This window comes from Aegilops tauschii, chromosome 7, assembly GCF_002575655.3.
Source record: "Aegilops tauschii subsp. strangulata cultivar AL8/78 chromosome 7, Aet v6.0, whole genome shotgun sequence".
NCBI classification, from domain to species: domain Eukaryota; kingdom Viridiplantae; phylum Streptophyta; class Magnoliopsida; order Poales; family Poaceae; genus Aegilops; species Aegilops tauschii.
Genome location: NC_053041.3, coordinates 432,646,266 through 432,673,601, shown reverse-complemented (window position 1 = coordinate 432,673,601; position 27,336 = coordinate 432,646,266). Strand labels below are relative to the sequence as shown.

The following is a 27,336-nucleotide window of genomic DNA, read 5'->3' as shown; positions in this document are numbered from 1 at the left end:
TACCCATCTAAACAACTTCGTTGATTTGTGTGATATGCAAAAGAAGAAAGATGTGGATAATGATATTGTTAAATTGAAGCTATTTCCGTTTTCGCTTAGAGATCATGGTAAAACTTGGTTCTCTTCTTTGCCTAAAAATAGTATTTATTCATGGAATAAGTGCAAAGATGCTTTTATCTCTAAGTATTTTCCTCCCGCTAAGTTCATCTCTCTTAGAAACGATATTATGAATTTTAAGCAACTTGGTCATGAGCATGTTGCACAAGCTTGGGAGAGGAAAAATTAATGATACGTAATTGCCCTACACATGGTTTGAATTTATGGATGATTATACAGAAACTTTATGTTGGAGTGAATTTTGCTTCTAGAAATCTTTTAGATTCGGCCGCGGCAGGCACTTTTATGGAAATCACTTTATGAGAAGATACTAAACTCCTAGACAATATTATAGTTAATTATTCTCAATGGCACACCGAAAGATCCACTAGTAAAAAAGTTCATGCTATTGAAGAGATTAATGTTTTGAGTGGAAAGATAGATGAACTTATGAAATTGTTTGATAATAAAAGTGTTTCTTCTAATCCTAATGATATGCCTTTGTCTAATTTGATTGAGAATAATATTGAATCTATGGATGTGAATTTTGTTGGTAGGAACAATTTTGGTAACAACGCGTATAGAGGAAATTTTAATTCTAGGCCGTTTCCTAGTAATTCCTCTAATAATTATGGTAATTCCTACAACAACTCTTATGGAAATTTTAATAAGATTCCCTCTGATTTTGAGACTAGTGTTAAAGAATTTATGAATTCGCAAAAGAATTTCAATGCTTTGCTTGAAGAAAAATTTCCTAAGATTGATGAGTTGGCTAGGAACGTGGATAGAATTGCTCTTGATGTTGATTCTTTGAAACTTACATCTATTCCACCTAAGCATGACATCAATGAGTCTATCAAAGCCATGAGAATTTCCATTGATGAGTGCAAAGAAAGAACCGCTAGGATGCGTGCTAAAAAAGATTGCTCTGTGAAAGCGTGTTCTTCTAGTTTTCATGATAATAATAATGAAGATCTAAAAGTGATTTATGTGTATCATATTAAATCTTTGTTTTCCAATATGAATCTTGACAAAGATGGTACTGGAGATGAGTCAACTTTAGTTAAAAGGCGTCCCAATGATTTAGAGTTTTTAGATCTTGATGCAAAATTTGATAAAAGTGGGGTTGAAGAGGTCAAAACTTCACATAGCAATGAACTCACTATTTTGGGTTTCAAGGAATTTAATTATAATAATTGTTCTTTGATAGATTGTATTTCATTGTTGCAATCCGTGTTAAATTCTCCTCATGCTTATGATCAAAATAAAGCTTTTACCAAACACATCGTTGATGCTTTAATGCAATCCCATAAAAAAAAGCTTGAACTAGAAGTTTCTATCCCTAGAAAACTTTATGATGAGTGGGAACCTACTATTAAAATTAAGATTAAAGATTATGAATGCCATGCTTTATGTGATTTGGGTGCTAGTGTTTCCATGATTCCAAAAACTTTGTGTGATGTGCTAGGTTTTCGTGAATTTGATGATTGTTCTTTAAATTTGCATCTTGCGGATTCCACCATTAAGAAACCTATGGGAAGGATTAATGATGTTCTTATTATTGCAAATAGGAATTATGTGCCCGTAGATTTCATTGTTCTTGATATAGATTGCAATCCTACATGCCCTATTATTCTTGGTAGACCTTTCCTTAGAACGGTTGGTGCAATTATTGATATGAAAGAAGGAAATATTAGATTCCAATTTCCATTAAGGAAAGGCATGGAACACTTTCCTAGGAAGAAAATTAAATTGCCTTATGAATCTATTATGAGAGCCACTTATGGATTGCATACCAAAGATGACAATACCTAGATCTATTCTTGCTTTTATGCCTAGCTAGGGGCCTTAAACGATAGCGCTTGTTGGGAGGCAACTCAATTTTATTTTTGTTCCTGTTTAGTAATAAATAATTCATCTAGCTTCTGTTTAGATGTGGTTTTATGTTTTAATTAGTATTTGTGCCAAGTAGAACCTTTCGGAAGACTTGGGTGAAGTCTTTGCGATCTTGCTGTAAAAAACAGAAACTTTTGCGCTCACGAGATTAGATGTCATTTTTTTACTGGAGAGTGATTTTAGGTTGATTCTTTTTGCAGATGATTAATAGACAAATTCCTAACGTCTACCAATTTATTTCAGAATTTTTGGAGTTACATAAGTATACGTTTGATACAGATTGCTACAGACTGTTCTGTTTTTGACAGATTCTGTTTTTCGTGTGTTGTTTGCTTATTTTGATGAATCTATGGCTAGTATCGGGGGGGGGGGGGGTATGAACCATAGAGAAGTTGGAATACAGTAGGTTTAACACCAATATAAATAAATAATGAGTTCATTACAGTACCTTAAAGTGGTGATTTATTTTCTTATACTAACGGAGCTCATGAGATTTTCTGTTTAAGTTTTGTGTTGTGAAGTTTTCAAGTTTTTGGGTAAAGATTTGATGAATTTTGGAATAAGGAGCGGCAAGAGCCTAAGCTTGGGGATTCCCAAGGCAACCCAAGGTAAAATTCAAGGACAACCAAAATCCAAAGCTTGGGTATGCCCCGGAAGGCATCCCCTCTTTCGTCTTCGTCTATCGGTAACTTTACTTGAGGCTATATTTTTATTCACCACATGATATGTGTTTTGCTTGGAGCGTCATTTTATTTTATTTTGTTTTACTTGCTATTTGAATAAAATACCAAGATCTGAAATTCTTAAATGTTAGAGAGTCTTCACATAGTACATAATTATTCGACTACTCATTGATCTTCACTTATATCTTTCGGAGTAGTTTGTCATTTGCTCTAGTGCTTCACTTATATATTTTAGAGCACGACGGTGGTTTTATTTTGAAGAAATAGATGAACTCTCATGCTTCACTTATATTATTTTGAGAGTCTTTTAGAACAGCATGGTAGTTTGCTTTGGTTATGAATTTAGTCCTAATATGATGGGCATCCAAGAGGGATATAATAAAAACTTTCATATAGAGTGCATTGAATACTATGAGAAGTTTGATACTTGATGATTGTTTTGTGATATGAAGATGGTGATATTAGAGTCGTGCTTGTTGAGTAATTGTGAATTTGAGAAATACTTGTGTTGAGGTTTGCAAGTTTCGTAGCATGCACGTATGGTAACCGTTGTGTGACAAATTTGAAGCATGAGGTGTTCTTTGATTGCTTTCCTTATGAGTGGCGGTCGGGGACGAGCGATGGTCTTTTCCTACCAATCTACCCCCCTAGGAGCATGCCGTAGTGCTTGGTTTTTATGACTTGTAGATTTTTGCAATAAGTATGTGAGTTCTTTATGACTAATGTTGAGTCCATGGATTATACGCACTCTCACCTTTCCATCATTGCTAGCCTCTTCAGTACCGAGCATTGCCCTTTCTCACCTTAAGAGTTGGTGCAAACTTCGCCGGTGCATCCAACCCCCGTGATACGATACACTCTATCACACATAAACTTCCTTATATCTTCCTCAAAACAGCCACCATACCTACCTATTATGGCATTTCCATAGCCATTCCGAGATATATTGCCATGCAACTTTCCACCGTTCCGTTTATTATGACACGCTTCATCATTGTCATATTGCCTTGCATGATCATGTAGTTGACATCGTATTTTTGGCAAAGCCACCATGCATATTTTCATACATGTCACTCTTGTTTCATTGCACATCCCGGTACACCGCCGGAGGCATTCATATAGAGTCATACTTTGTTCTAGTATCGAGTTGTAATCTTTGAGTTGTAAATAAATAGAAGTGTGATTAATAGAGCATTGTCCCTAAAATAAAAGAGGAAAAAAAGAAAGGCCAAATAAAAAAAGAAAGGCAAAATAAAAAATAAAAAAAAGAAAGGCCAAATAAAAAAAAGAGAAAGGCCAAATAAAAAAAAGAAGGGACAATGCTACTATCCTTTTTCCACACTTGTGCTTCAAAGTAGCACCACGATCTTCATGATAGAGAGTCTCTTATATTGTCACTTTTATATACTAGTGGGAATTTTTCATTATAGAACTTGGCTTGTATATTCCAACGATGGGCTTCCTCAAATGCCCTAGGTCTTCGTGAGCAAGCAAGTTGGATGCACACCCACTTAGTTTCTTTTGTTGAGCTTTCATACATTTATAGCTCTAGTGCATCCGTTGCATGGCAATCCCTACTCCTCGCATTGACATCAATTGATGGGCATCTCCATAGCCCCTTGATTAGCCGCGTCAATGTGAGACTTTCTCCTTTTTTGTCTTCTCCACACAACCCCCATCATCATATTCTATTCCACCCATAGTGTTATGTCCATGGCTCACGCTCATGTATTGCGTGAAAGTTGAAAAAGTTTGAGAATACTAAAGTATGAAACAATTGCTTGGCTTGTCATCGGGGCTGTGCATGATGAGAGCATTTTTGTGTGACGAAAATGAAGCATGGACAAACTATATGATTTTGTAGGGATGAGCTTTCTTTGGCTATGTTATTTTGATAAGACATAATTGCTTAGTTAGTATGCTTGAAGTATTATTATTTTTATGTCAATATTAAACTTTTTTCTTGAATCTTATGGATATGAATATTCTTGCCACAATAAAGAAGATTACATTGATAAATATGTTAGGTAGCATTCCACATCAAAAATTCTGTTTTTATCATTTACCTACTCGAGGACGAGCAGGAATTAAGCTTGGGGATGCTTGATACGTCTCCAACGTATCTATAATTTTTTATTGTTCCATGCTATTATATTATCCATCTAGGATGTTTTATATGCATTTATATGCTATTTTATATGATTTTTGGGACTAACCTATTAACCTAGAGCCCAGTGCCAATTTTTGTTTTTTCCTTGTTTTTGAGTACTGCAGAAAAGGAAAACCAAACGGAGTCCAATAGACCTGAAATTTCATGGAGATTATTTTTGGACCAGAAGAAGCCCACGGAGCATCGGAGATGGGCCAGAAGAGTCCCAAGGCCACCACGAGGGTGGGGGGCGTGCCCTACCCCCCTGGGCACGCCCCCTACCTCATGGCCGCCTCGGAGACCCCCCTGACTTGTTCCCGATGCCAACACCTCTTATATATACCCAAACTTCCAGAACATAACCTAGATCGGGAGTTCTGCTGCCGCAAGCCTCTGTAGCCACCAAAAACCAATCGGGACCCTGTTCGGCACCCTGCCAGAGGGGGATCCCTCACCGGTGGCCATCTTCATCATCCCGACGCTCTCCATGACGAGGAGAGAGTAGTTCACCCTCGGGGCTGAGGGTATGTACCAGTAGGTATGTGTTTGATCTCTCTCTCTCTCTCTCTCTCGTGTTCTTGAGGTGGTACGATCTTGATGTATCACGAGCTTTGCTATTATAGTTGGATCTTATGATGTTTCTCCCCCTCTACTCTCTTGTAATGGATTGAGTTTTCCCTTTGAAGTTATCTTATCGGATTGAGTCTTTAAGGATTTGAGAACAGTTGATGTATGTCTTGCGTGGGATGCCCGTGGTGACATTGGGGTATTCTATTGATTCACTTGATGTATGTTTTGGTGATCAACTTGCGGGTTCCGTGACCTTGGGAATCTATGCATAGGGGTTGGCACACGTTTTCGTCTTGAATCTCCGGTAGAAACTTTGGGGCACTCTTTGAAGGTCTTTGCGTTGGTTGAATAGATGAATCTGAGATTGTGTGATGCATATCGTATAAACATACCCACGGATACTTGAGGTGGCATTGGAGTGTCTAGGTGACATTAGGGTTTTGGTTCATTTGTGTCTTAAGGTGTTATTCTAGTACGAACTCTAGGATAGATCAAACGGAAAGGGTAGCTTCGTGTTATTTTACTACGGACTCTTGAATAGATCGATCAGAAAGAATAACTTTGAGGTGGTTTCGTACCCTACCATAATCTCTTCGTTTGTTCTCCGCTATTAGTGACTTTGGAGTGACTCTTTGTTGCATGTTGAGGGATAGTTATATGATCCAATTATGTTATTATTGTTGAGAGAACTTGCACTAGTGAAAGTATGAACCCTAGGCCTTGTTTCCTAGCATTGCAATACCGTTTGCGCTACTTTTATCATTAGTTACCTTGTTGTTTATATTTTCAGATTACAAAAACCTATATCTACCATCCATATTGCACTTGTATCACCATCTCTTCGCCGAACTAGTACACCTATACAATTTACCATTCTATTGGGTGTGTTGGGGACACAAGAGACTCTTTGTTATTTGGTTGCAGGGTTGTTTGAGAGAGACCATCTTCATCCTATGCCTCCCACGGATTGATAAACCTTAGGTCATCCACTTGAGGAAAATTTGCTACTGTCCTACAAACCTCTGCACTTGGAGGCCCAACAACGTCTACAAGAAGAAGGTTGTGTAGTACACATCACGTCTTCATAGGATACCCAAAAGAAACTGTTGGGTACACCTTCTATCACAGATCCGAAGGCAAGATATTTGTTGCTAAGAATGTATCCTTTCTAGTGAAGGAGTTTCTCTCAAAAGAAATGAGTGGGAGGAAAATAAAACTTGATGAGGTAGTTGTACCTTCTCTCGAATTGGAACGTAGTTCATCACATAAATCAGTTCCAGTGATGCCTACACCAATTAGTGAGGAAGCTAATGATGATGATCATGAAACTTCAGATCAAATTACTACCAAACCTCGTAGGTCAACCAGAGTACGTTCCGCACCAGAGTGGTATGGTAACCCTGTTCTGGAAGTCATGTTACTAGACCACCCTGCGCGGATCACATTACCATCACCGTCACCACGCCGTCATGCTGACGAAACTCTTCCTCGACACTTTGCTGGATCAAGAGTTCGAGGGATGTCATCGAGCTGAATGTGTGCAGAACTCGGAGGTGCCGTACGTTCGGTGCTTTATCAGTTGGATCGCAAAGACGTTCGACTACATCAACCGTGTTAAGTTTCCGCTTCCGCTTTCGGTCTACGAGGGTACGTGGACACACTATCCCCCTATCGTTGCTATGCATCTCCTAGATAGATCTTGCGTGATCGTAGGTTTTTTTTTTGAAATCGCATGCTACGTTCCCCAACAAAATTCTTATAAATCGGGAAACCACCAATAGTTAACCTAGATGAGTTTTTCCGCCATTGCAAGCCTCTGTTCTGAAGCAATCTCATTCGGAGCTCCGTTCCAGCACCCTGTCGGAGGGGGGAAGTCATCACCGGAGGCCACCCTCATCATCCTCACCACCTCCATGACGAGAAGTGAGTAGTTCACCCTCGGGGCTGGGGGTATGTACCGGTACCTATGTGTTTGATCTCTCTCTCTCTCTCTCTCTCTCTCGTGATCTTGATAGGGCACGATCTTGATGTGTCATGAGCTTTGTTAATACAGTGGAATGATATGATGTTCTTCTCTCTCTATCTTTGTTGTGATGAATTGAGTCTTACTCTTTGAGATTTCATTGTTATGAGATTGAATATCTTGGATCTGAGATCACTTGATGTATGTCTTACATACGGATACCCGCGGTGACAATGGGGTACTCTATTAAGTCGCTTGATATATGTTTTGGTAATCAACTTGTGGATTCCCGTGGTGAAATTCAGTAAACTAGGCATAGAGGTTCGTATACGTTTTCATCCTACTTTCTTCGGTAGGAAATTTAGAGTGATTCTTTGTCGCACGTTGAGGAATTGTTATATGATTCAATTATGTTAGCACTGTTGAGATATTACACAAGTGAAAGTACGTATGAACCCTAGATCTTGTTTCTAAGCACTGATATATCGTTTTATTCACTTTTGCGACTTGCTACCTTGCTGTTTTTATTTATTCAGATTATAAAAATATATTTCTACCATCTTTATTACACTTGTATCATCGTCTCTTCGCCGAACTAGTGCACCTATACAATTGACAACAGTATTGGGTGTGTTGGGGACACAAGAGATTTCTTGTATTTGATTGTAGGGTTGTTTGAGAGAGACCATCTTCATCCTACACCTCTCATAGATTGATAAACTTTAGGTCATCCACCTGTGGAAAATTTGCTGATGTCCTACAAAACTCTGCGCTTGGAGGCCCAATAGAGTTTACAAGAATAAAGTTGTGTAGTAGACATCAAGTCTCCCTTTATAAAACTGAAAAACCTTGTCACCTTCTCGTTGTCATCAAGTTTCACCAGGACTCGTATAAACTGTCCACCAAAACCACTAGGTAGGGTTATTGGTATTTCCTGCACCTCGCTAATCCTCATCTCCATATTTATAAATTTGACTTCACATGTCTCAACTTTAACCAACTCGACACTTTCAAGCTTTGCATAACCACCATACTCCTGAATAATCAACGCTAGCCTTGAAATTCCGACAAACCTTGATGCAATGCCTTGCTCCAATGAACTAGACAAATGAGATTGCACAGAGAACAATTTAGGGTCAATCCTCCTCCATATCATCTCACATGCAAGATTCCAGGACGCTTTCGTATCGGCGATCAACGCCCCTTTTGTTGAACCCCTTCTCCGCCTATAATCTCTTTAGAGCTAGCACTTTGGTTGTTCCTCTGCCATGTCAACTTCATTTTCACGAATCAAATCATATAATTCATCCTCTTCAAGGTTCTGAAGTTCGAGTAGCGCGCTAGGGTCTTCTTTCTCCCGACGTCACCCACTCCCTCTTTGTGTATTAGCAATTCTCGCGATCTAATTCATAGTAGCTTCGACTACTCGATTCAAGAACTTACATCCCACCTGAGGATGGGGATGGAGGGGAGACCTGATGTGAGGCAGGAGAGACACACGACACAAGACGGGCGCGGAGATCGGTGGGGAATGCTCTCGATGGCATGGCCATCGGTGGACAGAGAACCCTAGGGAAAATTAAGGTTTTTTTGTACTGTATAGAACTAATTTATTGTTGTCATGCAAGGGGTTAGTAGAAAGGGTGAGGCTTCGCCCATATACATTTGTAAACCCAGGTGCAAGGGGTTAGTAGAAAGGGTGAGACTTTGACCATATACACTGGTAAACCCAGGTAGTTCTCATTCTTCACCTCAACACTTATTGTGTCCAGCTTTTTGATACTACTATTTAGAACTCCTTCCTTCACAGAGTGATGCGTAACCAAGTTGGTGTTCCTAGGTACATAGTGGAGGTACCAAAAGAACCAAACACAAAGTTCCAAATAGCCCGCTATAGTTTTTGGAGAGCGCTCCCACTAAAGCTATGCACTTTTGACGTTAAACTGAAAATGACGCTAATAGCCTGGTTTTCTCGCTATAGCACTAAATTTGGAGTCATTTAGAGCCGCTATAGCCAGATGAGTTACGCAAGTGAGTTGTACAAAACCATGCTTCTGCCCTATTCTTTCTTCTTGTTTCTGATATATATGATGCATTGATGCAAAGCTTGTTTTTTTAACATAAATTCCATTAACGAGAACCTCAGCAGGATTTGCTGGCAACCAAGTCTGATACAAAAAACACATGATTAGTGCTTAGGTTTTGATGTTTCAACATGTGTATATGTCAAGTATATGCTATATATCATATATAAAGTATGTTTGTCACTCAAGATTTCTCATCTTTTTTCGATAGGCGATTCAAGAGGCTTTTAGCAAATTTATTGGTAATCATGTTCGTGCGGGTGAGGGAATGGCGTTGCTTCTATCTTATTGTAGTCTCTTTACTAAAGTCTTAGGAGTATTTCGTGTTGCAGAGATTGATACCATAAAGCAAAAGTCTCTGAAATATATTATTGTAATTATTAGTCACGGCAGTTACTTTGTATCCTTTTGAATCTTAGATCTAAACAAAGTATTTGTAATGGTTATAATTATATGATGGCAATATCCAGCGATCGTTCTCTGCCAGAGATGACATTTGCAACGAGGCGAACAACATTTTAAGTGTTAGTGGGGTGGCATTTAAGTGTTAGGGCATGGCATTCATTTATTTTGGGGCAAATTTATTCAGAAATTGCCATCCATGTGATCTAGATCCTGTGTGGCTGTGGGTGTGTTCACTGAGAATTGGTTCCAGCCAAACGTTCGCCAGATATATTTCCCGCAATTATAAACACTAGCCAAGGATCATCTGAGAGACTCAAGTAGTACAATTTTGTATGATCGATATACTTATTTGAGACGAGTTTCATGGATTCTATTTTACTTCAAAAGTTACTATAAGTTCCATTGAAGTTCCAAAATCTTTTAAGCGAAACTTAAATTCAAGTTTCATGTAGCATAATTTTTGGACCCCAATAGCTGGAGAACGCTCTTGAGGAGGGGATGATATTTACCACCGATTTGGATGGTAGTTTTAGTGGTAGACCAGTGGCAGTTTTATTTGTAGGGGTTGGCAGTTTCATTTTGTGCGGACATTTTTTCGCGAAAACTGTCACCGTTTGATCTCGATCAAATGGCTGTGAAGGGGTTCAAAGGGACCTTCCTCCCAATAACACTACCGTATTTCTTCATGTTCCGACAGTTTCATAGAAAGCATCAAAAATTTAAGAAAAAGGGTTCCCCTGCTTTATATTATAAAGCATACCACCAAACATCCAAAGTCACAAAGTCAAGTACAATAAGTCATAGAATCATGCTAGGGGCACAGCAAGACAAGCCCCAAATAAAGCTAAAAGGAGACTCTAATCCGGTTCGGGAGGAGGAGGTGGTGGCGGTGGAGGAGGAGCAAAAGACGCTGCCGAGGCACGAAGACCCGCCATGATGTTGTCGATGATGCCTCGGTCGCTCCGCTTACTAAGCGGTCTCTAGAGCTGCAAGAAGCCACACATTTTGTAGATCACATCAGTCACGCGAGACGGAATCACTCGTTCGATGACTAATTTATTGCGGGTACACCAAAGGGACTAGGCAAGGGTACCTAGCGCGACACAAATAGGGGCGCGCCTAGACCCGGGGAGCCTAAAGGCCTCCCCGAACAAATCTGGGAGGTTGTCATGGCACCACGTGCCCCCAACCACCTCCCGGAAGCAACTCCATAAGAACTGAGCTGCCGGGCACCGGAAGAAGATGTGGTTGCAATCTTCCGGTACCAGACAAATGGGGCAGAGACCATCCCCAGATCCATTACGCTTACGGACCTCAGTGCCTGAGGGGAGGCGTCCTCTAACCCATTGCCATAAAAATATACGGATCTTCAGGGGGGGTTTGATTTCCCAAAGCACCGCTAGCTCCACTGGACCAGGAGTGGGAACAATCGCCTGGTAAAGAGATCTAGTCGAAAATCTACCGCTTGGCTCGAGGTGCCAAGAAAGCGCATCCGGCTCCAGGGAGGGGGAGTGTAGGGAAACACACTCAAGTAACTCCTCCCATTGCGCGAGTTCAACCGCCCCGAAGGTGCGGCGGAAGGCAATAGCGCCTAGATTCACTAGGGCCGCAGCCACGGAGATCTGTGGGCGTACACAGATAGAGAAAAGCGCAAAAAAATGATCTGCAAAGGTGCGGGAACCCGCCCATCTGTCCAGCCAAAACAGGGTGGCATCACCGGAGCCTATCTGGATGGAGGTCCCAATGCGCAGGACCGGTAACAGAGGGATCACCGATTGCCAGAATTGGGAACCTCCAGACCTAGACGCAAACGCAAGTGGTTGCCTGCGAAGGTACTTCCCACGGATAATCTGAAGCCATAGGCCACCCTCCTCAGTTTGGATCCGCCAAAGCCATTTGGACAGGAGGGCGATATTCATTCGCTTAGAGGAAATAACCCCCAAGCCTCCCTGGTCCTTCGGTTTACAGATCTCGGACCACTTGACCATGTGGTACTTCTGTTTATTGTTCTCGCCCGCCCAAAAGAATCGGGAGAGTAGTTTGATAACTTCATGATGGAGGGATTCGTGTAGACTATAGAATCCCATGATATACATCAATAAGCTAATAAGGGAGGAGTTCATTAGAATCACTCGGGCGGCTTTGGAAAGCAATCTCCCTTGCCAAGGCTCCATTCTAGGTTGGAGCTTGGCGATTATTAGACGGAAGTCCTTCTCCTGGAGCCGTGCGTCACTGAGGGGCATGCCAAGATAGGTCATCGGGAAGGACCCCAAGCGGCAGTTCAAACGGTTAGCAATCCGCTGGGCCTTGGGAATATCCCAAGACCATTACCTCGCTCTTGGCAAAGTTTATCTTGAGGCCCGACATTTCCTGGAAGCAGAGGAGGAGGAATTTGAGGTTTTGAATATCTTCGTCGGACCCTTCCACCATCATAATGGTGTCATCCGCATATTGGAGGTGGGTCAAACCCCCATGGGCCACCAAATGGGGGCAAATCCCCCTGACGTGACCCGCGCGCTTGGCCAAGTCCAGAATCGAAGCGAGCGCGTCAACCACAAGGTTGAAGAGAAATGGGGAGATCGGGTCTCCCTGTCGGACCCCTTGGCCAGTCAAGAAGTAAGGTCCAACCTCCCCATTAATGTTTACAACCGTCCGGCCACTCGTAACAAACTGCATCACCCGGGCCACCTAGTGAGGGTCGAAGCCACGCTTCAGCAACACTTCCCGAAGGAAGGACCAATGAACGGTATCATAGGCTTTATGAAAATCGATCTTGAAGAACACCGCACGGAGTTGTTTGCTCTTAACCTCATGGATAATCTCATGGAGGGCAAGGATCCCATCCAAGATATATCTCCCTTTCGTGAAGGCTGACTGGTTCGGATGATGAATTCGGGTTCGTGTCAGGTTTCAAGATGTACAGAGGTATTTTTGGAAGAAAATGAGGTACAGTATCGTACATCACTTGATATTTCACACGACGGTCACTTCTCCATTTGTTCAACTTGCATAGTGCTGACTCATATCGGCATTACTCATTCGGTTGTTCCCCAAAAAATACCGGCACTACTCTAAGGTCAGCTTAATTAACTCGATGGGTCGCTCTACAGCGTCCGCAAAACTGTCACGCAACTACGAGGCCATTCACCGCTCGGCGTCGTCATGGCAGTGCGAGACAAAACGTTATGACGCGTTGGCACGTCGCTTTCATGATGCAGCGCCGAAGTTAACATGGCAAATAAACCATCCACTGTCACTACATATATACGCACTACTGGTGCAACTTGCAGCTGGTAGTAGATATCTTCGTCTATCCAGGAGCTGACTTGACCTTAAAAATAAATATCCAGGCCTTTGTCACTTGTCATCTCCTTCGGCCCCTTATATGCATCCCTACATTGTCCTTGCAGAGCACTCTGAGTTGGAAAGGAGCTCGACTTTGTCAGGCTCACATCGCGTAGCCTCTCCAAGAGCAGTCTGCAGCCATGACGGTAAGTTCTTGCACCTGTCTGCCTTTGTCCACGGCTAAATTGCCAAGGTCTACTGCTAAATCCTTGAGAAATCTTGTCTTGCGTGCAGATCGTGGAGATGCAGATGAACATCGACTGCGACGGCTGCGAGGACAACGTGAGGAAGGCCCTTCTGAGGCTTCAAGGTACGTACCACCAAAGGAATTTCGATAATCATCGTGCTTGTGGGAGTGGTACTACTATCAGACTTACTTGCCGTACAGTACGCAGGGAGAGAGACATGTCCTCATGATAAGTTTGTGGTCGTGTTGTGCAGGCGTGCACTACGTGGACGTGGACCGAGCGCGGGACAAGGTGACGGTGACCGGCACGGCGAGCCAGAAGAAGGTGCTGCGCGCGGCGCGGCGCACGGGGAAGCTCGCCGTGCTGTGGCCGTCGGCGTACGACCCGGGGTACCACCACGCCTACGCCTACGCTCACGCACAGCCGGCCTATTACTCCTACCAGGCCAAGCCCGCCGCCGCCCACGCACACCGCAACTACAACAGCGTTCCGCACGGCAAGAGCGGGTACATGCCGGCGGCGCAGTACGGCAGCGCCAGCTCGTACAACTACCACGTCCATGGCTACTACGACTCGGACCTCCACGGGTACTACCACCAGCAGCAGGGGCTGTCCAACGCCGCCGTGCCTGTCGACGCGGGGAGCTACTTCAGCGACGACAACCCCAGCGCCTGCTCCGTCATGTGAGTGCACAGCTGACCGGTGGTCGCTCCGATGCCTACGAATTGGCCTCTGCATCGTGTACATACGTCTCTTGTGGATAGTTCTCTCTGTCAAGGTGCTCTGTTAAGACACTGAAGCCTATGTTTGGAACAAGAAATTTATGCAAGTTATCCGGGTTTAATATATGCAAGTTTTTCCGTGAAGAAACACAGTACAAATGGAGACGCTCGTATACACGCACGTACACTCACCTATGGATGCGCACACACACAACCTATCCTCTGAGCACTTTTGAGAAACCGAGTAGGTAAATCTTCTCCCACTGAAATCACCACATGCACCTCATAGTCGATGGAAATATCGTCCACATCGTTGAAATGCCTGAAATAATCTAAGGAAAATGTGAGCATCAACAAATATGGGACTTTGACCTAGGTTGACTGGTTCCATCACAAGAAACCTAACCAACTTATCAACACTAGTGTTGATGACAATATAATTAGTGATGACTAATGTTGTTTATCAAGTGAATCTTAGGACATTACTCTCTCGGTGATTGTCAACAGACATGGTTGACCCTCTATTTAAAAAGGGAAAAGGCGCCGGCTTTTCGAAAATTCAAAGGTTTCCAATTTTATTCGAATCATAGGATAGCCGCACTATTAAGACAAGTTTTTGAAGAAGGTTAGGATCATCCTAAACATTACCTCCCCCAAAGTGCCAAATTCCTTTGAGGCCTCATTTGGTTGCAGGGTTTCCCGGGGGATCCCCGCTGTTTCCCCGGGCCGGAGAACCACGGGCCGAGTTGGCCCAGGGAAATCGAGTTGGTCATTTGGACCGCATCCATCTCGGGGTAACCCTGCCCGACCCACGTCCTTTCCACGGGGAGGAAACCCACGACCCCAGAGCTCGGGGAGGAAATCCACGGCTCGAGCGAGACGAGCGAACGGCAACGCCGTCGACCAAGATCTAGCGCCCTCGACCGCCTCCGAGCTCCTCCGCCGGTGACAAGAAGCGACGCTCCCGACCCCCTCCCTCCAGTGCTGAGGATCCAAGCTCCGCCCGTCCAGCGACGGCGACGGACCGCGGCCGTCACCGTTCTCCTTCCCCAGATCTCCCCTCCTCCTCCAAGCTCCGATCCCCTCCGGCGACGTCGGCGGCAACGGTTCCGCGGACGTTACTATCTCATCTGATCAAGGGTTTGCCCCCTCCTCCTTCCCCCATATTTTTCTTTTCAGTTCATGGCTTCACCATCCCTGATCTTGAACCACCGGTTCCATACGAGCTTGTATTTTTCTTGTGTAGTTCTTGAACCACCAGTTCCATATGAGTTGTATTTTCATGTGTGCCAGCTACGATTTGTTTCTATGTAGCATGCTATGCCGCCCATCGAATTGTGAAAAGTAGTCTGAAGCTTGATGCATATAGTTGCTCATACATTTGGTAAAACTTTGGACTTGTATGCACCAGATTGGGTCAGTTGGTTCAATTTCATAGCTATGTATCTGTCCATAGTATTTTCATTGTTGACATCAGATTTCATATGTTATATGAGGTACAGGACACTGATTACTGATTAGATTTAGATACAAGCAGATCAATATAGTTGTATGAATCAAGTTCTTGTGAGCAGGTGACATTTGTGAGCAACTATTCTGCATATATTTTAGATAGAAACTAGCAAAACAACGCCACTGTTTTTCTTAATTGACATGAATCAACGCCACACCACTCTTGCCTTAAGAACGTGTAAGAACTGGACTGCTCCGGATTCTTTTTTTGCCCATTTAGTTTGGCCGCCGTCAAATTTTTATTTGCGACATGAATTCACGCCACCACCCTTGCCTTAAGAACGTGTGAGAACGGGACTGCTCCAGTTACCTTTTTTGTCCATCAAGGTTGGCTGCCGTCAAATATTTACTTGTACGTGTTCTTTTTGGATGTACTTGAGTGGCTTCTCGATTCCAATCTGGCCTAGGTCAAAAATGTTTTGACTCCTACGTACAAATCTATATTAGCTTCTTTAAATCTGTACCATTCTTGTTTGCTAGTTAAATCTAGTCCGTTCATTCTAATAATACAATAGATAATATCTCGAGCACTGCTGCCTGTTGCAGGCTTTTCAACTCACTATATGAGCTTGATCTTGTTATCTTTAATCTGTCATTGAGAAGAAAGCAAGAAAGGTATGGGAAAGCTTAAATTTATTGGTTGGTATGAATTGAACAGCTGGCCAAGAAGAGATGTGATTGGTGATGTTTATGTTCTGAGTTCTGTTGCCGTTTACATGATAAAGCTTTTGCTGCTGGTTCTTATTAGATGAACCAAAGAGTAAAGGTAGAGGTGAGATAATTTGTTTTCTTCCTAAGGTGTATAGCTGTACCTCCAAGATAGGCAAGAGCAATTTAATAGTTCATTTTAGTTTTCTACCTATAGTTCCAGGAAGGTGGAGCTGTAGCTGGAAGGTACAGGAGACATATGTATCTTACTTTTTTCTTGTTTGTTCACTTCCAGATAGACGGACATACGGCTGTTTATAGCAAAGCATGAGTAGAAATGGTTGCAAATGTGCAAATAAAGGTGTATAGTAGAATCATACATCTATTTCAAGCAGATCAGTTGTTGATTTCTCTTCACTGGCTTTGGTTTCATCATGCCTTTGTTTATATTCAGCAGATCAGCTGTGGTGTGACACCTATTTAATGGTGTGTTTAATGCTCTCACAAACCCATGATCAAAGAATGACCATATACTGATATGCATAAGTTTATAAGCTGTTTATTGACCTATATGCAGTGTTGTGTCTTCAGTGCAAATGATCGTGCCGTGATTTTGCCATGTAAGGACCTGGAAAATGAACCAATGGTAGTTCTTGGAGGGCAAACTCTGTTCATCATTGTTCTCTTTGTAGATACCCATTGAGACAAACAATATTATTTTGTGTCTACTCTTTTATTCACTTACTTCAATATGTCTTAGATTAATCGAAGCAATCTTTTTTTTCTTGAATATGTTGATACAATTTATGTGCATTTATTTTGAAAATGCATATTTTCCCATGGCATGAAGGTCTTAGATATATCTGGGTGAGCACAACGAAAAGCATTGCAAGTCGATCATTTGATTTAAGCGTAGTTGGTAATGTATTACACCAATCAAAATATAATAATGAACAACATTGTGACCTTACGGAGCTGCAAAGCGCACGATTACTTCAAGTGAATATTAAATCTGAGTACTTTGTAGTGATTGCAAGTGGCATTTTGGTTCTTAGGACATTCTGATTCTGAGTACTTTGTAGAGCTTCAAAGAAGCTTGAAGATATTAATATTCTTTTCACAAGCAATTTAGTCGATTTTTTATGCACACTGCACATATCATATATTGGTTCATACTATTTCATCTTAATCCATTTATACTTAAAAATAGTCTATTGAAACTGAACTGGTGCTAACTTAATATTTTGTGTAGTTCAGTCAACATCAAGATGCGGTACCTGATGTCCATGTAGAGTGGAGAAACGACTTGAGTAGGGCTAGTGATCGCCGCCTTGCAGTTCATCTAATTTGAAAGTATCTCTGCCTTGGACATGGCAAGTGATAATTCAATTTTCTTTTGTCGTGAATAAATTTGAATGATGTAGCACATGAAAACGATTTAGGCCAACGGTTGATCTCAATGATATGTGGACTGACCGGTATCTGAACCCTTGTGAACTGATGGTTTTATGTATTTGTTTATATGAATTCTGAGATTTTATGTATTTGTTTTTTAGAATTATTTGTGGAATTCTTATCTGTGGTCCATTGTTATCGGTAGAATTTTGTATGAAGGCTCTGAAATTTTGTATGTACAAATCTGTTGTTATCTGTGTAGCAAAGTTGCTTGTGATATGTGTTAATTTGAGGGTTTTCCTTCCCTCCCCCTTGTTGCCATTTGGGAACCTGGGCAGTGGGAAGATCTCCCACGTGGTGGAAGGGAAACCATGAGCACAGGAAAAACCCCCCTAGGGGTTTATTGCCCTGGTTTTTTTCTACCCTGCAACCAAATGAGGCCTGAGTGTAAAACCTTAGGCCAAACTTTGCATTTGATGACACCCTCGGGTCCCCAGGCTTTCGGACCTTCAGGGTCCCCATCGCTCCATTGTGTCTGTCTCCTAGATGGACAGGGCCCCTGAGGTCATGAAACCCCAGGGTCGTAAGAGTGGAGATTTCCCCTCTGGACAGAACGGGTCGCCGGGGTCTCAACCCATGGATCCCTAGAGTAGTGTGCCTAATGGCACTCGGGTTTGTCCAGGTACCGGGCCCTTTACCATGGATCCCTGGAGTCCTTTCGGGGCAATGATCACTTTGGCCTAGAAGGGTATAAATACCCCTCCCGCTTCTTCCTTCTCAATCATCCTGGACGACGACGAGTTCGACATCAGACCCGAACCTGTAGTGTAGAGCCATGGGTGTTTTTTTTCCGGGTTTACTTTAGTGAGTTGTCTTGTTTGGTTTGAATCGGCGAGGCGGCGGTGCTGTCCCAATTTAGGAATAGTGTTCTCCCAGTCATGTCACGTTTTGTTGGCATGTTTATCGCTAGTGGAGGGCGTGGAGACCCGTGTCTCCGACGAGTCCTCCGTAATCCGACCGGTTTTAGCTTTCCGGTGGATCTAGCTGGATTCAACTATCTTTCATGGTCTTCGGAATTTCTTCAATCTATTATCGGTGTTTTTGCCTCGAGGGCGACAATTTGCTTCGCAGATCGCGATCCCAACATCTTTTAGTCTACATCGACGATTTTCCGACCGCTACTTCTACATGCTCCTGGGTTTTAAAAAGTTTGCTCTGTCAAGGCAGAGAAGGGTCCATGGACAGCATCGAGCGATGTGCACGACGTACCGTCGGGTAGGGGTGCAGAGTGGTGTCCCGCGTAGACCCGCCAAAGTGCTGAATTAGTACAACTTAGCCTAACAACACCACATCCTAGCTTTTTTTGGAAATGGAGGCGTGCCCTCGGCGTCTGCATCATGACGATGCATGCAGCCATCTTATTAAAAAGTCTCGAAGTAGCACAAAGTCATAAAGTATTACAGCTCGCAAAGTGGAGCGAAAAAAAGAAAATAAAACTACATGCTCCAAACCGCAACCGGTATGACAGTGTGAAGGACAAGCTCCCTAGACTCCTATCCTGTTATGCAACCGCCATCTGAACCGGTTGAATATAGCCCGAGCTACCATCTCCCATTGGTTGCACCCAGTAACCTAAGGCTCCCTGGATTCCATAGGAGTGAGTAAGGACCACGTACGGATCCATGCGGTAGCTCTAAAGATGACCTGCAAGAAAGTTAAAGTATGTTGTCTGTTAAAAATCATATCATTCCTGCAATTCCATGTAGCCCATAAGAGCGCACATATTCCAATCCGAATATGAGCCGCAGTACTGTGCTCAACCCCAGCTAACCATGTTCCAAACAACGATTCGATGTCAACTGGAGGAGTAATGTTAAAGGCTATATGGATCATTCTCCAAAGCAATTTGGCGAGTGGGCATTCTATGAATAAGTGTTGTATTGTTTCATCTTGATCACAAAAACAACAACGTGAACTACCTACCTATCGCCTCTTTATTAAGTTATCTTTGGTGAGGATCACTTGCTTGTGGACGAACCACATAAATATATTAATACGCAAGGGGACCTTAAACTTTCAAATATGTAACGATCTCGAGATTGGGTCAGAATTAACCAGATCCATGTAGAGAGATTTCACCGTAAACACCCCATTTCTAGCTAACCTCCAGGGTGTCGAATCAGGTTGGTCGGATAATTGAACATCTATCAATCACCGGACCAAGTGCATCCATGCGGTCCATCGCTCACCAACTAACGCACGTCTGAACTGAATATTCAAGGGAGTCGATTGAAATACAGTGCCTATGTAATCCTCCTTACGTTGCACGATGTTATATAGTGTGGGATATTGTAGGGCTAGGGGCGTCTCTCCTAACCACGTATCTTCCCAAAATCTTGTTGACATCCCATTGCCAACCAAGAATTTGACCCTACGAAAAAACAAATCTTTTGTTCGCATGAGTCCCTTCCAGAATGGCGAGTCAGTTGGTCTCACGGTGACCTGGGCAAGCGTTTTCGACTATAAATACTTATTGCATAGAATCTGTGCCCACATACCTTCCGGCTATGTCTCTAACCTGTAGAGCCATTTACTCATCAGACATTTATTCTTGATTTCCAAGTTCTCAATACCGACCCTGGTCCTTGGGTCGGCATAGAATATCCCATCGTGCGAGACGGTATTTCTTTTTGGCCTCATCAGACTGCCAGAAGAACTAAGATCTAAAGAAATCAAGTCTCTTCCTAACCCCTTTCGGTACCTCGAAGAAAGATAACAGGAACATCAGCATACTAGTAAGTACTGAGTTTATGAACACTAGCCGGCCTCCATATGACATTAGCTTGCTCTTCGAGCAACTAAGTTTTTTTTTCAATTCGATCTTCGATGCACTTCCATTCTTTATTAGATAACTTACGGTGATGAATCGGTATGCCCAGATAACTAAAAGGCAAAGCACCTAATTCACACCCAAACAATTGTCTATATGTGTCTTGCTCTTCTTTGGCCTTACCAAAGAAAAACAACTCGGTCTTGTGGAAGTTTATTTTCAAACCAGACAATTGTTCGAAAAGGCATACTATGAGTTTCATATTTCGCGCTTCGCAATGTCATGTTCCATGAAAAGGATGGTGTCGCCAGCGTACTGTAAAATGGAGACACCCCCATCAACCAGATGGGGGACTAGCCCCTCCACTTGACCGTTTTTCTTGGCCCTGCCTATAAGAATGGTCAACATATCGGTCACTATATTAAATAAGAGAGGAGACATTGAATCCCCTACTCTCAATCCCTTATGTGTCGGAAAGTAGTGACCGATATCATCATTAACCTTGATTCCAACACTACCCTTCTGGACTTGCGAACCCACTTGGTTCCGCCAAGCCTCACTAAATCCTTTCATGTGCATTGCCTGCTGAAGGAAAGGCCATTTAACTTTATCATATGACTTCTCAAATCCACTTTGAAGATAACCCCATCTAGCTTCTTCGAATGGATTTCATGCAATGTTTCATGCAGGACGACAACCCCTTCAAGATTGTGTCTCCCAGGCATGAATGATGTCTGGCTCGGTTGCACCACCGAATGAGCAATCTGTGTCAATCTATTGGTGCCCACTTTCGTGAAGATTTTGAAACTCACGTTAAGAAGACATATTGGCCTGAATTGCTCGATCCGAACTGCCGCTTCTTTCTTTGGCAACAACGTAATCGTGCCAAAGTTAAGATGGAACAGTTCTAAATGACCGTTAAAAAAACCATGAAACATAGGCATAAGATCATCCTTAATAATATGCCAACATTTCCTATAGAATTCCGCAGGAAACCCATCTGGTCCCGGTGCTTTATTTGGTTTCATTTGTGAAATTGCTTCCAGAACTTCCTTCTTAGTAAACGGTGCAGATAGAATATCATTCTCCTCTACCCGAAGCTGAGGGATATCTCCAATAATAGACTCATTAAAGGACACCGTGCTTGCTTCCGGAGGCCCAAAAAGTTGTTTATAATAATTAGAGATATACGCTTTCAGATTCTCATGCCCCGCAATTGTCCCTTCGTCCTGTTGAAGCTGAATTATTTTCTTCTTTCTATGTTTACCATTCACAATCATATGAAAGAATTGTGTATTGTCATCCCCTTGGATAACCTTAAGCACCTTAGCATGCAATGCCCACTTGAGCTCCTCTTCTCTAAGAAGAGCTAGTAGGCGTTTCTCGGCTTCAGATTTTGAGCTCTGCTCAGCTACCATAAGAAGGTTCACTTTAGCTTTTAAATCTAGAGCATCTATTAATTGGGTGAGTCGCTCTTTTTCTTGTCTGTATATCCCACTCTCGTTTCTGGCCCAACCTCGTAAAAATTGTCTCATATGTCTAATTTTATTTTGCCATCTCTCAATATTTGATCGTCCACTCACAGGCTTTGCCCATTCGCGTGCGATGATCTCCATGAAGTTTTCTTTCTCGAACCAGCCTAGTTCGAAAGAGAAAGTGTTCTTGTTCGCAATCTGTGTAGCCTCTCCCGATTCTACTAGTAATGGTGTGTGCACTGGTACGCGTCGGTGCTATACAAACGGTTTTTAACCCCTTTTCACGACGGCATTTGGAACCGTCGCCAAGTGAGTGTGGGCGATAGGGGGGGTCCTTCCCACACGGCTCAGAAACCGTCGGGGATAGGGAGCCTTGATGCATACAGTTGTCCCTATATAACCATTTCTGATATCTCGAATATCCCAAACGCTTCATCGCTGCTACTCGTTTGGTCTTGCATTGCCATCGTAGTCGGAGTTTTGTGGTTTTACCTAAAACCAGGCAGATTCTAGGCACGGAGCTTTCCAGGCAGATTCCAGGCACGGGAGTTTTACGATGCCTGGCACATCACAAACAGTTCATGATTATAAACCGTGTACGATAGGTAGACAATCACACACATTTAGTTTTCCCGCACCTTATGTGACAGTGTCTGACATCACACACGTTTTGCAAACGGCAACTGTGTGCATGCTTGCACACGTTTCCTCTCTGTGAACCGTCTGGGATTATGGTGTATATCGCAAACGTTTGTGTTTTACCAACCCTGTGTGTGTAATGACCTGCACAACGTAATTTCGCCCTAATTTAATTGCTGCTATTTAAAATTGTACCTAATTTAAACTTTAAAGTAGGCTATAGCTTTATTCATATCCATCAGGTTCAAACAACCAATGCATTATTCGATTCACAGGTACATATGTTTAAGATTTACATAAGCACCAAATAAAGAATGATTAACCAGGGTTCTATACTTGTACTATTACAGATGGTAAAGAAAGAGGCGACAAACATTCCGGTTGCTGAACAAGGTGAAGCGGAATGGCCCTATTGTGCTCTCCTGGATGCAGAAGGCATGCAGGACTCTAGTCCAACCCCTTGTGATTGCCGACCGCCAATTATGTAGTTTGAGAGGTAATCTTGAGTAAACTGCCTCAGGATCCACTTCAAAAGAAAAAAGATTCAGACATTGTCATCTAACACAACTCATTACGGGCAGTAAAAAGAAGGCTATAGGTGTAAGGGCATATTTCTCCCTAAGTGGTTTTGGTGATTGATGACAATGCATTTGCGGACTAATCATGTGCATTGAGCATTTCAGATATCTCATGTCTAGGCACAAGACGATTCGGTGCCCCTCGGAGCCTATCGAAGACGGCGTTTCTCTATGTTTCTTTTTGGTGGATTTGAGTCATAGGAAAGCCGTACTATTAAGAGGGGGTCCGCTTCGGAAAGGTTAGGGTGTAATCATCATGTACACATCTATTCCTTTGCACCACCTTTCCTTGCTTCATTGGAGCACCGGTTGTTCCCCTTGTCGCTGCGAAGATGAAGGCATCCTAGTGCTACTGGTCTGTGACGTGCAGTAGTACTGCTCAAGGGAGTAGTAGTACCGCAGCTGGCCACGGTCGTACCGCCCAAGGTAACGGTAGTACCGCAAGTGCGGTAGTACTGCCCCTAGCATGCGATAGTACTGTGGCCTCTGGCCCAGCACCGTGGCGTGAGCGGATGTAGGGGCGGAAGTAATTTTTTTACTTCCGCACCCTATGTGGTAGTACCGCTCCCTGTGAGCTGTAGTACCGTGCCGGATGTTTGCACTGACGGAAACTCAGCGGAAGTAGCCACGGATGTAATTTTATTAGTCTGTGCCTTCCCAGCCCAGGATGAGCTCTGCCTTGCGGTTGTACCCCAAGGACGCGCGATAGTACCGCTCCGGCGGTTCTACCGCTCGTTGCCTTGTGCAACAGAGCCTCACCTGGCTCCTACCGCGCGAGCGGTAGTACGGCACCTCCCAGCGGTAGTACTGCGAGCCCGTGCGGTAGTACTGCTTGGATATGCGGTAGTACCGCATGTCGCGGACTGAGTAGGTGGGTAACGGTTGGATTTGTCCTCTCACTATATAAGGGGGGTCTTCTTCCCCAAGTTGACTAGCTCTTCCTCCCCCAAGCTCCATTGTTGCTCAAAGCTCCATTTTCGCCCGATCTCTCTCCCTAGCCAATCAAACTTGTTGATTTTCTGGGGATTGGTTGAGAAAGCCCCGATCTACACTTCCATCAAGAGAAATTTGATTCCCCCACTAATCCCTTGCGGATCATGTTACTCTTGGGTGTTTGAGCACCCTAGACGGTTGAGGTCACCGCGGAGCCATATTCCATTGTGGTGAAGCTTCATGGTGTCATTGGGAGCCTCCAATTAAGTTGTGGAGATTGCCCCAACCTTGTTTGTAAAGGTTCGGTCGCCGCCTCCAAGGGCACCAATAGTGGAATCACGGCATCTCGCATTGTATGAGGGCGTGAGGAGAATACGGTGGCCCTAGTGGCTTCTTGGGGAGCATTGTGCCTCCACACCCCTCCAACGGAGATGTACTTCCTCTCAAAGGGAAGGAAGTTCGGTAACACATCCTCGTCTCCACCGGCTCCACTCTTGGTTATCTCTTACCTTTACTTGTGCAAGCTTATATTGTGTTGTATCCCTTGCTTGCTTGTGTGCTTGTTGTTGTTGCATCATATAGGTTGCTCACCTAGTTGCATATCTAGACAACCTACTTTGATGCAAAGTTTAAATTGGTAAAGAAAAGTTAAAAATTGTTAGTTGCCTATTCACCCCCCTCTAGTCAACTATATCGATCCTTTCAATTGGTATCAGAGCCTCGTCTCTTTATTAAGGACTTCGCCGTCCGAAGAGTATGGTTGACGCCGTAGACGGTGGGGAGGAGCACTCCGGTGTGAATCCGTTCTCGTCTACGGCCGATGGGGGAACCTCGGTCTCTCGTGCGAAGTTCAATGCAGCCTTGGACACATTGAAAACCTCCATGACGACCGAGGTTGAAGGCATGTTCAACAAGTTTTTAGAAGGCCTTAAATTATCCACCGCACCAATGAAAGTGGGTGATCCCACCAACAAGGTGACGGATGCTAACTCCGACAAGGGGGAAGCTACTAGTGACAAAGTTCCTTTACCTAGTTGTAGGAGTCGAAATGGCATCTATGCCCATGTTGAACCTCCACTTACTTATGGAGGACCGGTTCCCTCCACTCATTTGAATCATGTTGGTCCTCCTCCTAAGATTGTGAAAAATGAGGACTTTGACTCTTGGGTCTATCCCTTTAAACGTCATTTAAATCATGTTAATACTAATCTTTGGAGTATCATTGAGCAAGGTTTCTATCCGCATGACCCAAGCAACTTCACCCCTAGAGAAGCCATGGATCATCAATTCAACGAGAATGCTCTCTTCATCATCCAAGACGCAATTCCATCCGAAGATATTGCGCATCTCCGACCTTTCACCGTGGCCAAGGAAGCATGGCAACATGTTGTTTCCATTTACAAGGGAAGTGCAAGCATTCAACGCTCCAACTATGAAGTGGTGCAAGATGGAGCCGATGAGTTTGTAATGAATGGAGATGAAGAACCTCATGAGCTTTACGGGAGATTAACCACACTCACGGTCTCACTCCGAGATCATGGGAGCAAGGATACAGATGACAATTGGATCAAGCGCAAGTTTCTCAAGGCCATGATGCCTTACCATAAGGCCATGTCCTCCGTCATCCGTCAAAGGCCGGACTTCCACACCTTGTCCTCAAGTGAAGTGTTGGATGAGTTTGTGGCGATAAGGATCTTGGACAAGACCGCCGACAATGCGGTGTTGCATTCTCAAAGAGCAAAGAAGCCCAAACTTGCCTTGAAGGCCAAGGCTAGTGTGGAAGAAGAGGAGGAAGAGGAAGAAGAGGAGAGTAACGCCGAAGATACAAAATATGATTATCATGAGCACATGGCTCTCACTTCAAGGAAATTTTGGAGCAAGAAGAACTCAAGGCCCAACTTCGGCAAGAACAACTCAAGTGGCGCCAAGGGCAAGCAACGTGTGAGGACTTTCTATAATTGTGGCAATGTGAGACACTTTGTTGCAGAGTGCCCATATGAGAAGAGGGAAGACAATGGTAGCAAGCTCATCCGAAAAGACAAGGCCAAGTCCTTCCCCAACAAGAACAACTTCACCAAGAAGACTCCTCCCAAGGGGTTGGTGGCACAAGAAGAGTACAATGAGGATGATGATGATGATGATGACGGTGAGACGGTTGCTATGGTCTCCATTGCCGTTGCAACAACTCCTCGGGTGTCCCCCTTCGACTCACCCAACGAGAACATCACCGCCAAGTGCCTCATGGCCAAAGCCACCAACAAGGTAACCCCCAACATCAAAACCACCATCACTACTAATCCTTCCTTGACGGATTGCATTGATGAAAGTGAGGGGTCCAATGAGGAAGAAAATGAATTTGAGTCCTTTATGAGTAAGCTCAAGGGTAAATCCAAGAAGCACTTTGTTGCTCTCTTGGAACAACTTGGTGAAGCCAATGACATGATCAAGGCTCACGAAGACACCATCTCTAAGATGGAAGGGCATAGTCGTGACTATGCCGGTGAGATATCGGATCTCTCTAATGCGCTTGAGGAAGAGCGTGCTCATCGTTTGGCTCTTGAGGAGTCACACAACGATGAGCATGCTAAATTAAAGAAAGATCTTGATCATGCTCTTGTTGTATCTCGTGTGCTCAATTCCGAGAAGGCCAAACTTGGGATTGACCTTGCTAGACTCAAGGAGGAGTTTGATATACTTGACAAGGCTCACAAGGCCTTAAAGGGTGCTCATGCTAACCTCAAAGAGTCTCATGATCAACTCCAAGTGAAGCTAACCAAGGAAAAAGCCACTTTTCCCCATATGGTGTTAATTGATAATGCAAATGCTACTAACCCGTGTTGTGAGCATGTGCATCTTGTGGAGGAAAATGCTAAGTTGAAGGAGCAACTTGAGAAAGGCCTTGTGTCTTGCATACAAGGTGAGAAGAACCTCAATGACCTTTTGAGCAATCAAAAGGAATTTGTGGCCAAGGAGGGAATTGGGTTTACACCCAAGTCCAAGAACAACAAGAAGAATGACAAGCCCAAGCGACCTCCTCCTGTCAAGCAAACTTTTGTGAAGGAGGGAGAGGGTGCTTCTAAGGAGAAGAAGAACAATGAGAAGGACGGTGGTGTCAAGAAGGGCAATGCCACTCCTTCCAACAAAGCCGTCGACTTTAATCCTTCTGATGTGTTGTGCCGTGCTAGTGATGGGTATGTTTATGCTAAATTTGCTGGTTCTCCTTAT

At 43.6% G+C, this 27,336-nt stretch overlaps 1 protein-coding gene across 1 annotated transcript; it reads left to right on the top strand.

The window, feature by feature from the left end:
- The first annotated feature begins 13,180 nt into the window (after positions 1-13,180).
- LOC109756220 (heavy metal-associated isoprenylated plant protein 28) lies at positions 13,181-17,805 on the top strand. The gene is made up of 3 exons (XM_020315075.4): positions 13,181-13,337; positions 13,426-13,501; positions 13,633-17,805. The coding sequence occupies exons 1-3, from the start codon at positions 13,332-13,334 to the stop codon at positions 14,064-14,066; spliced, it is 516 nt and encodes a 171-aa protein (XP_020170664.1). The 5' UTR covers positions 13,181-13,331; the 3' UTR covers positions 14,067-17,805.
- Positions 17,806-27,336: the final 9,531 nt, after the last annotated feature.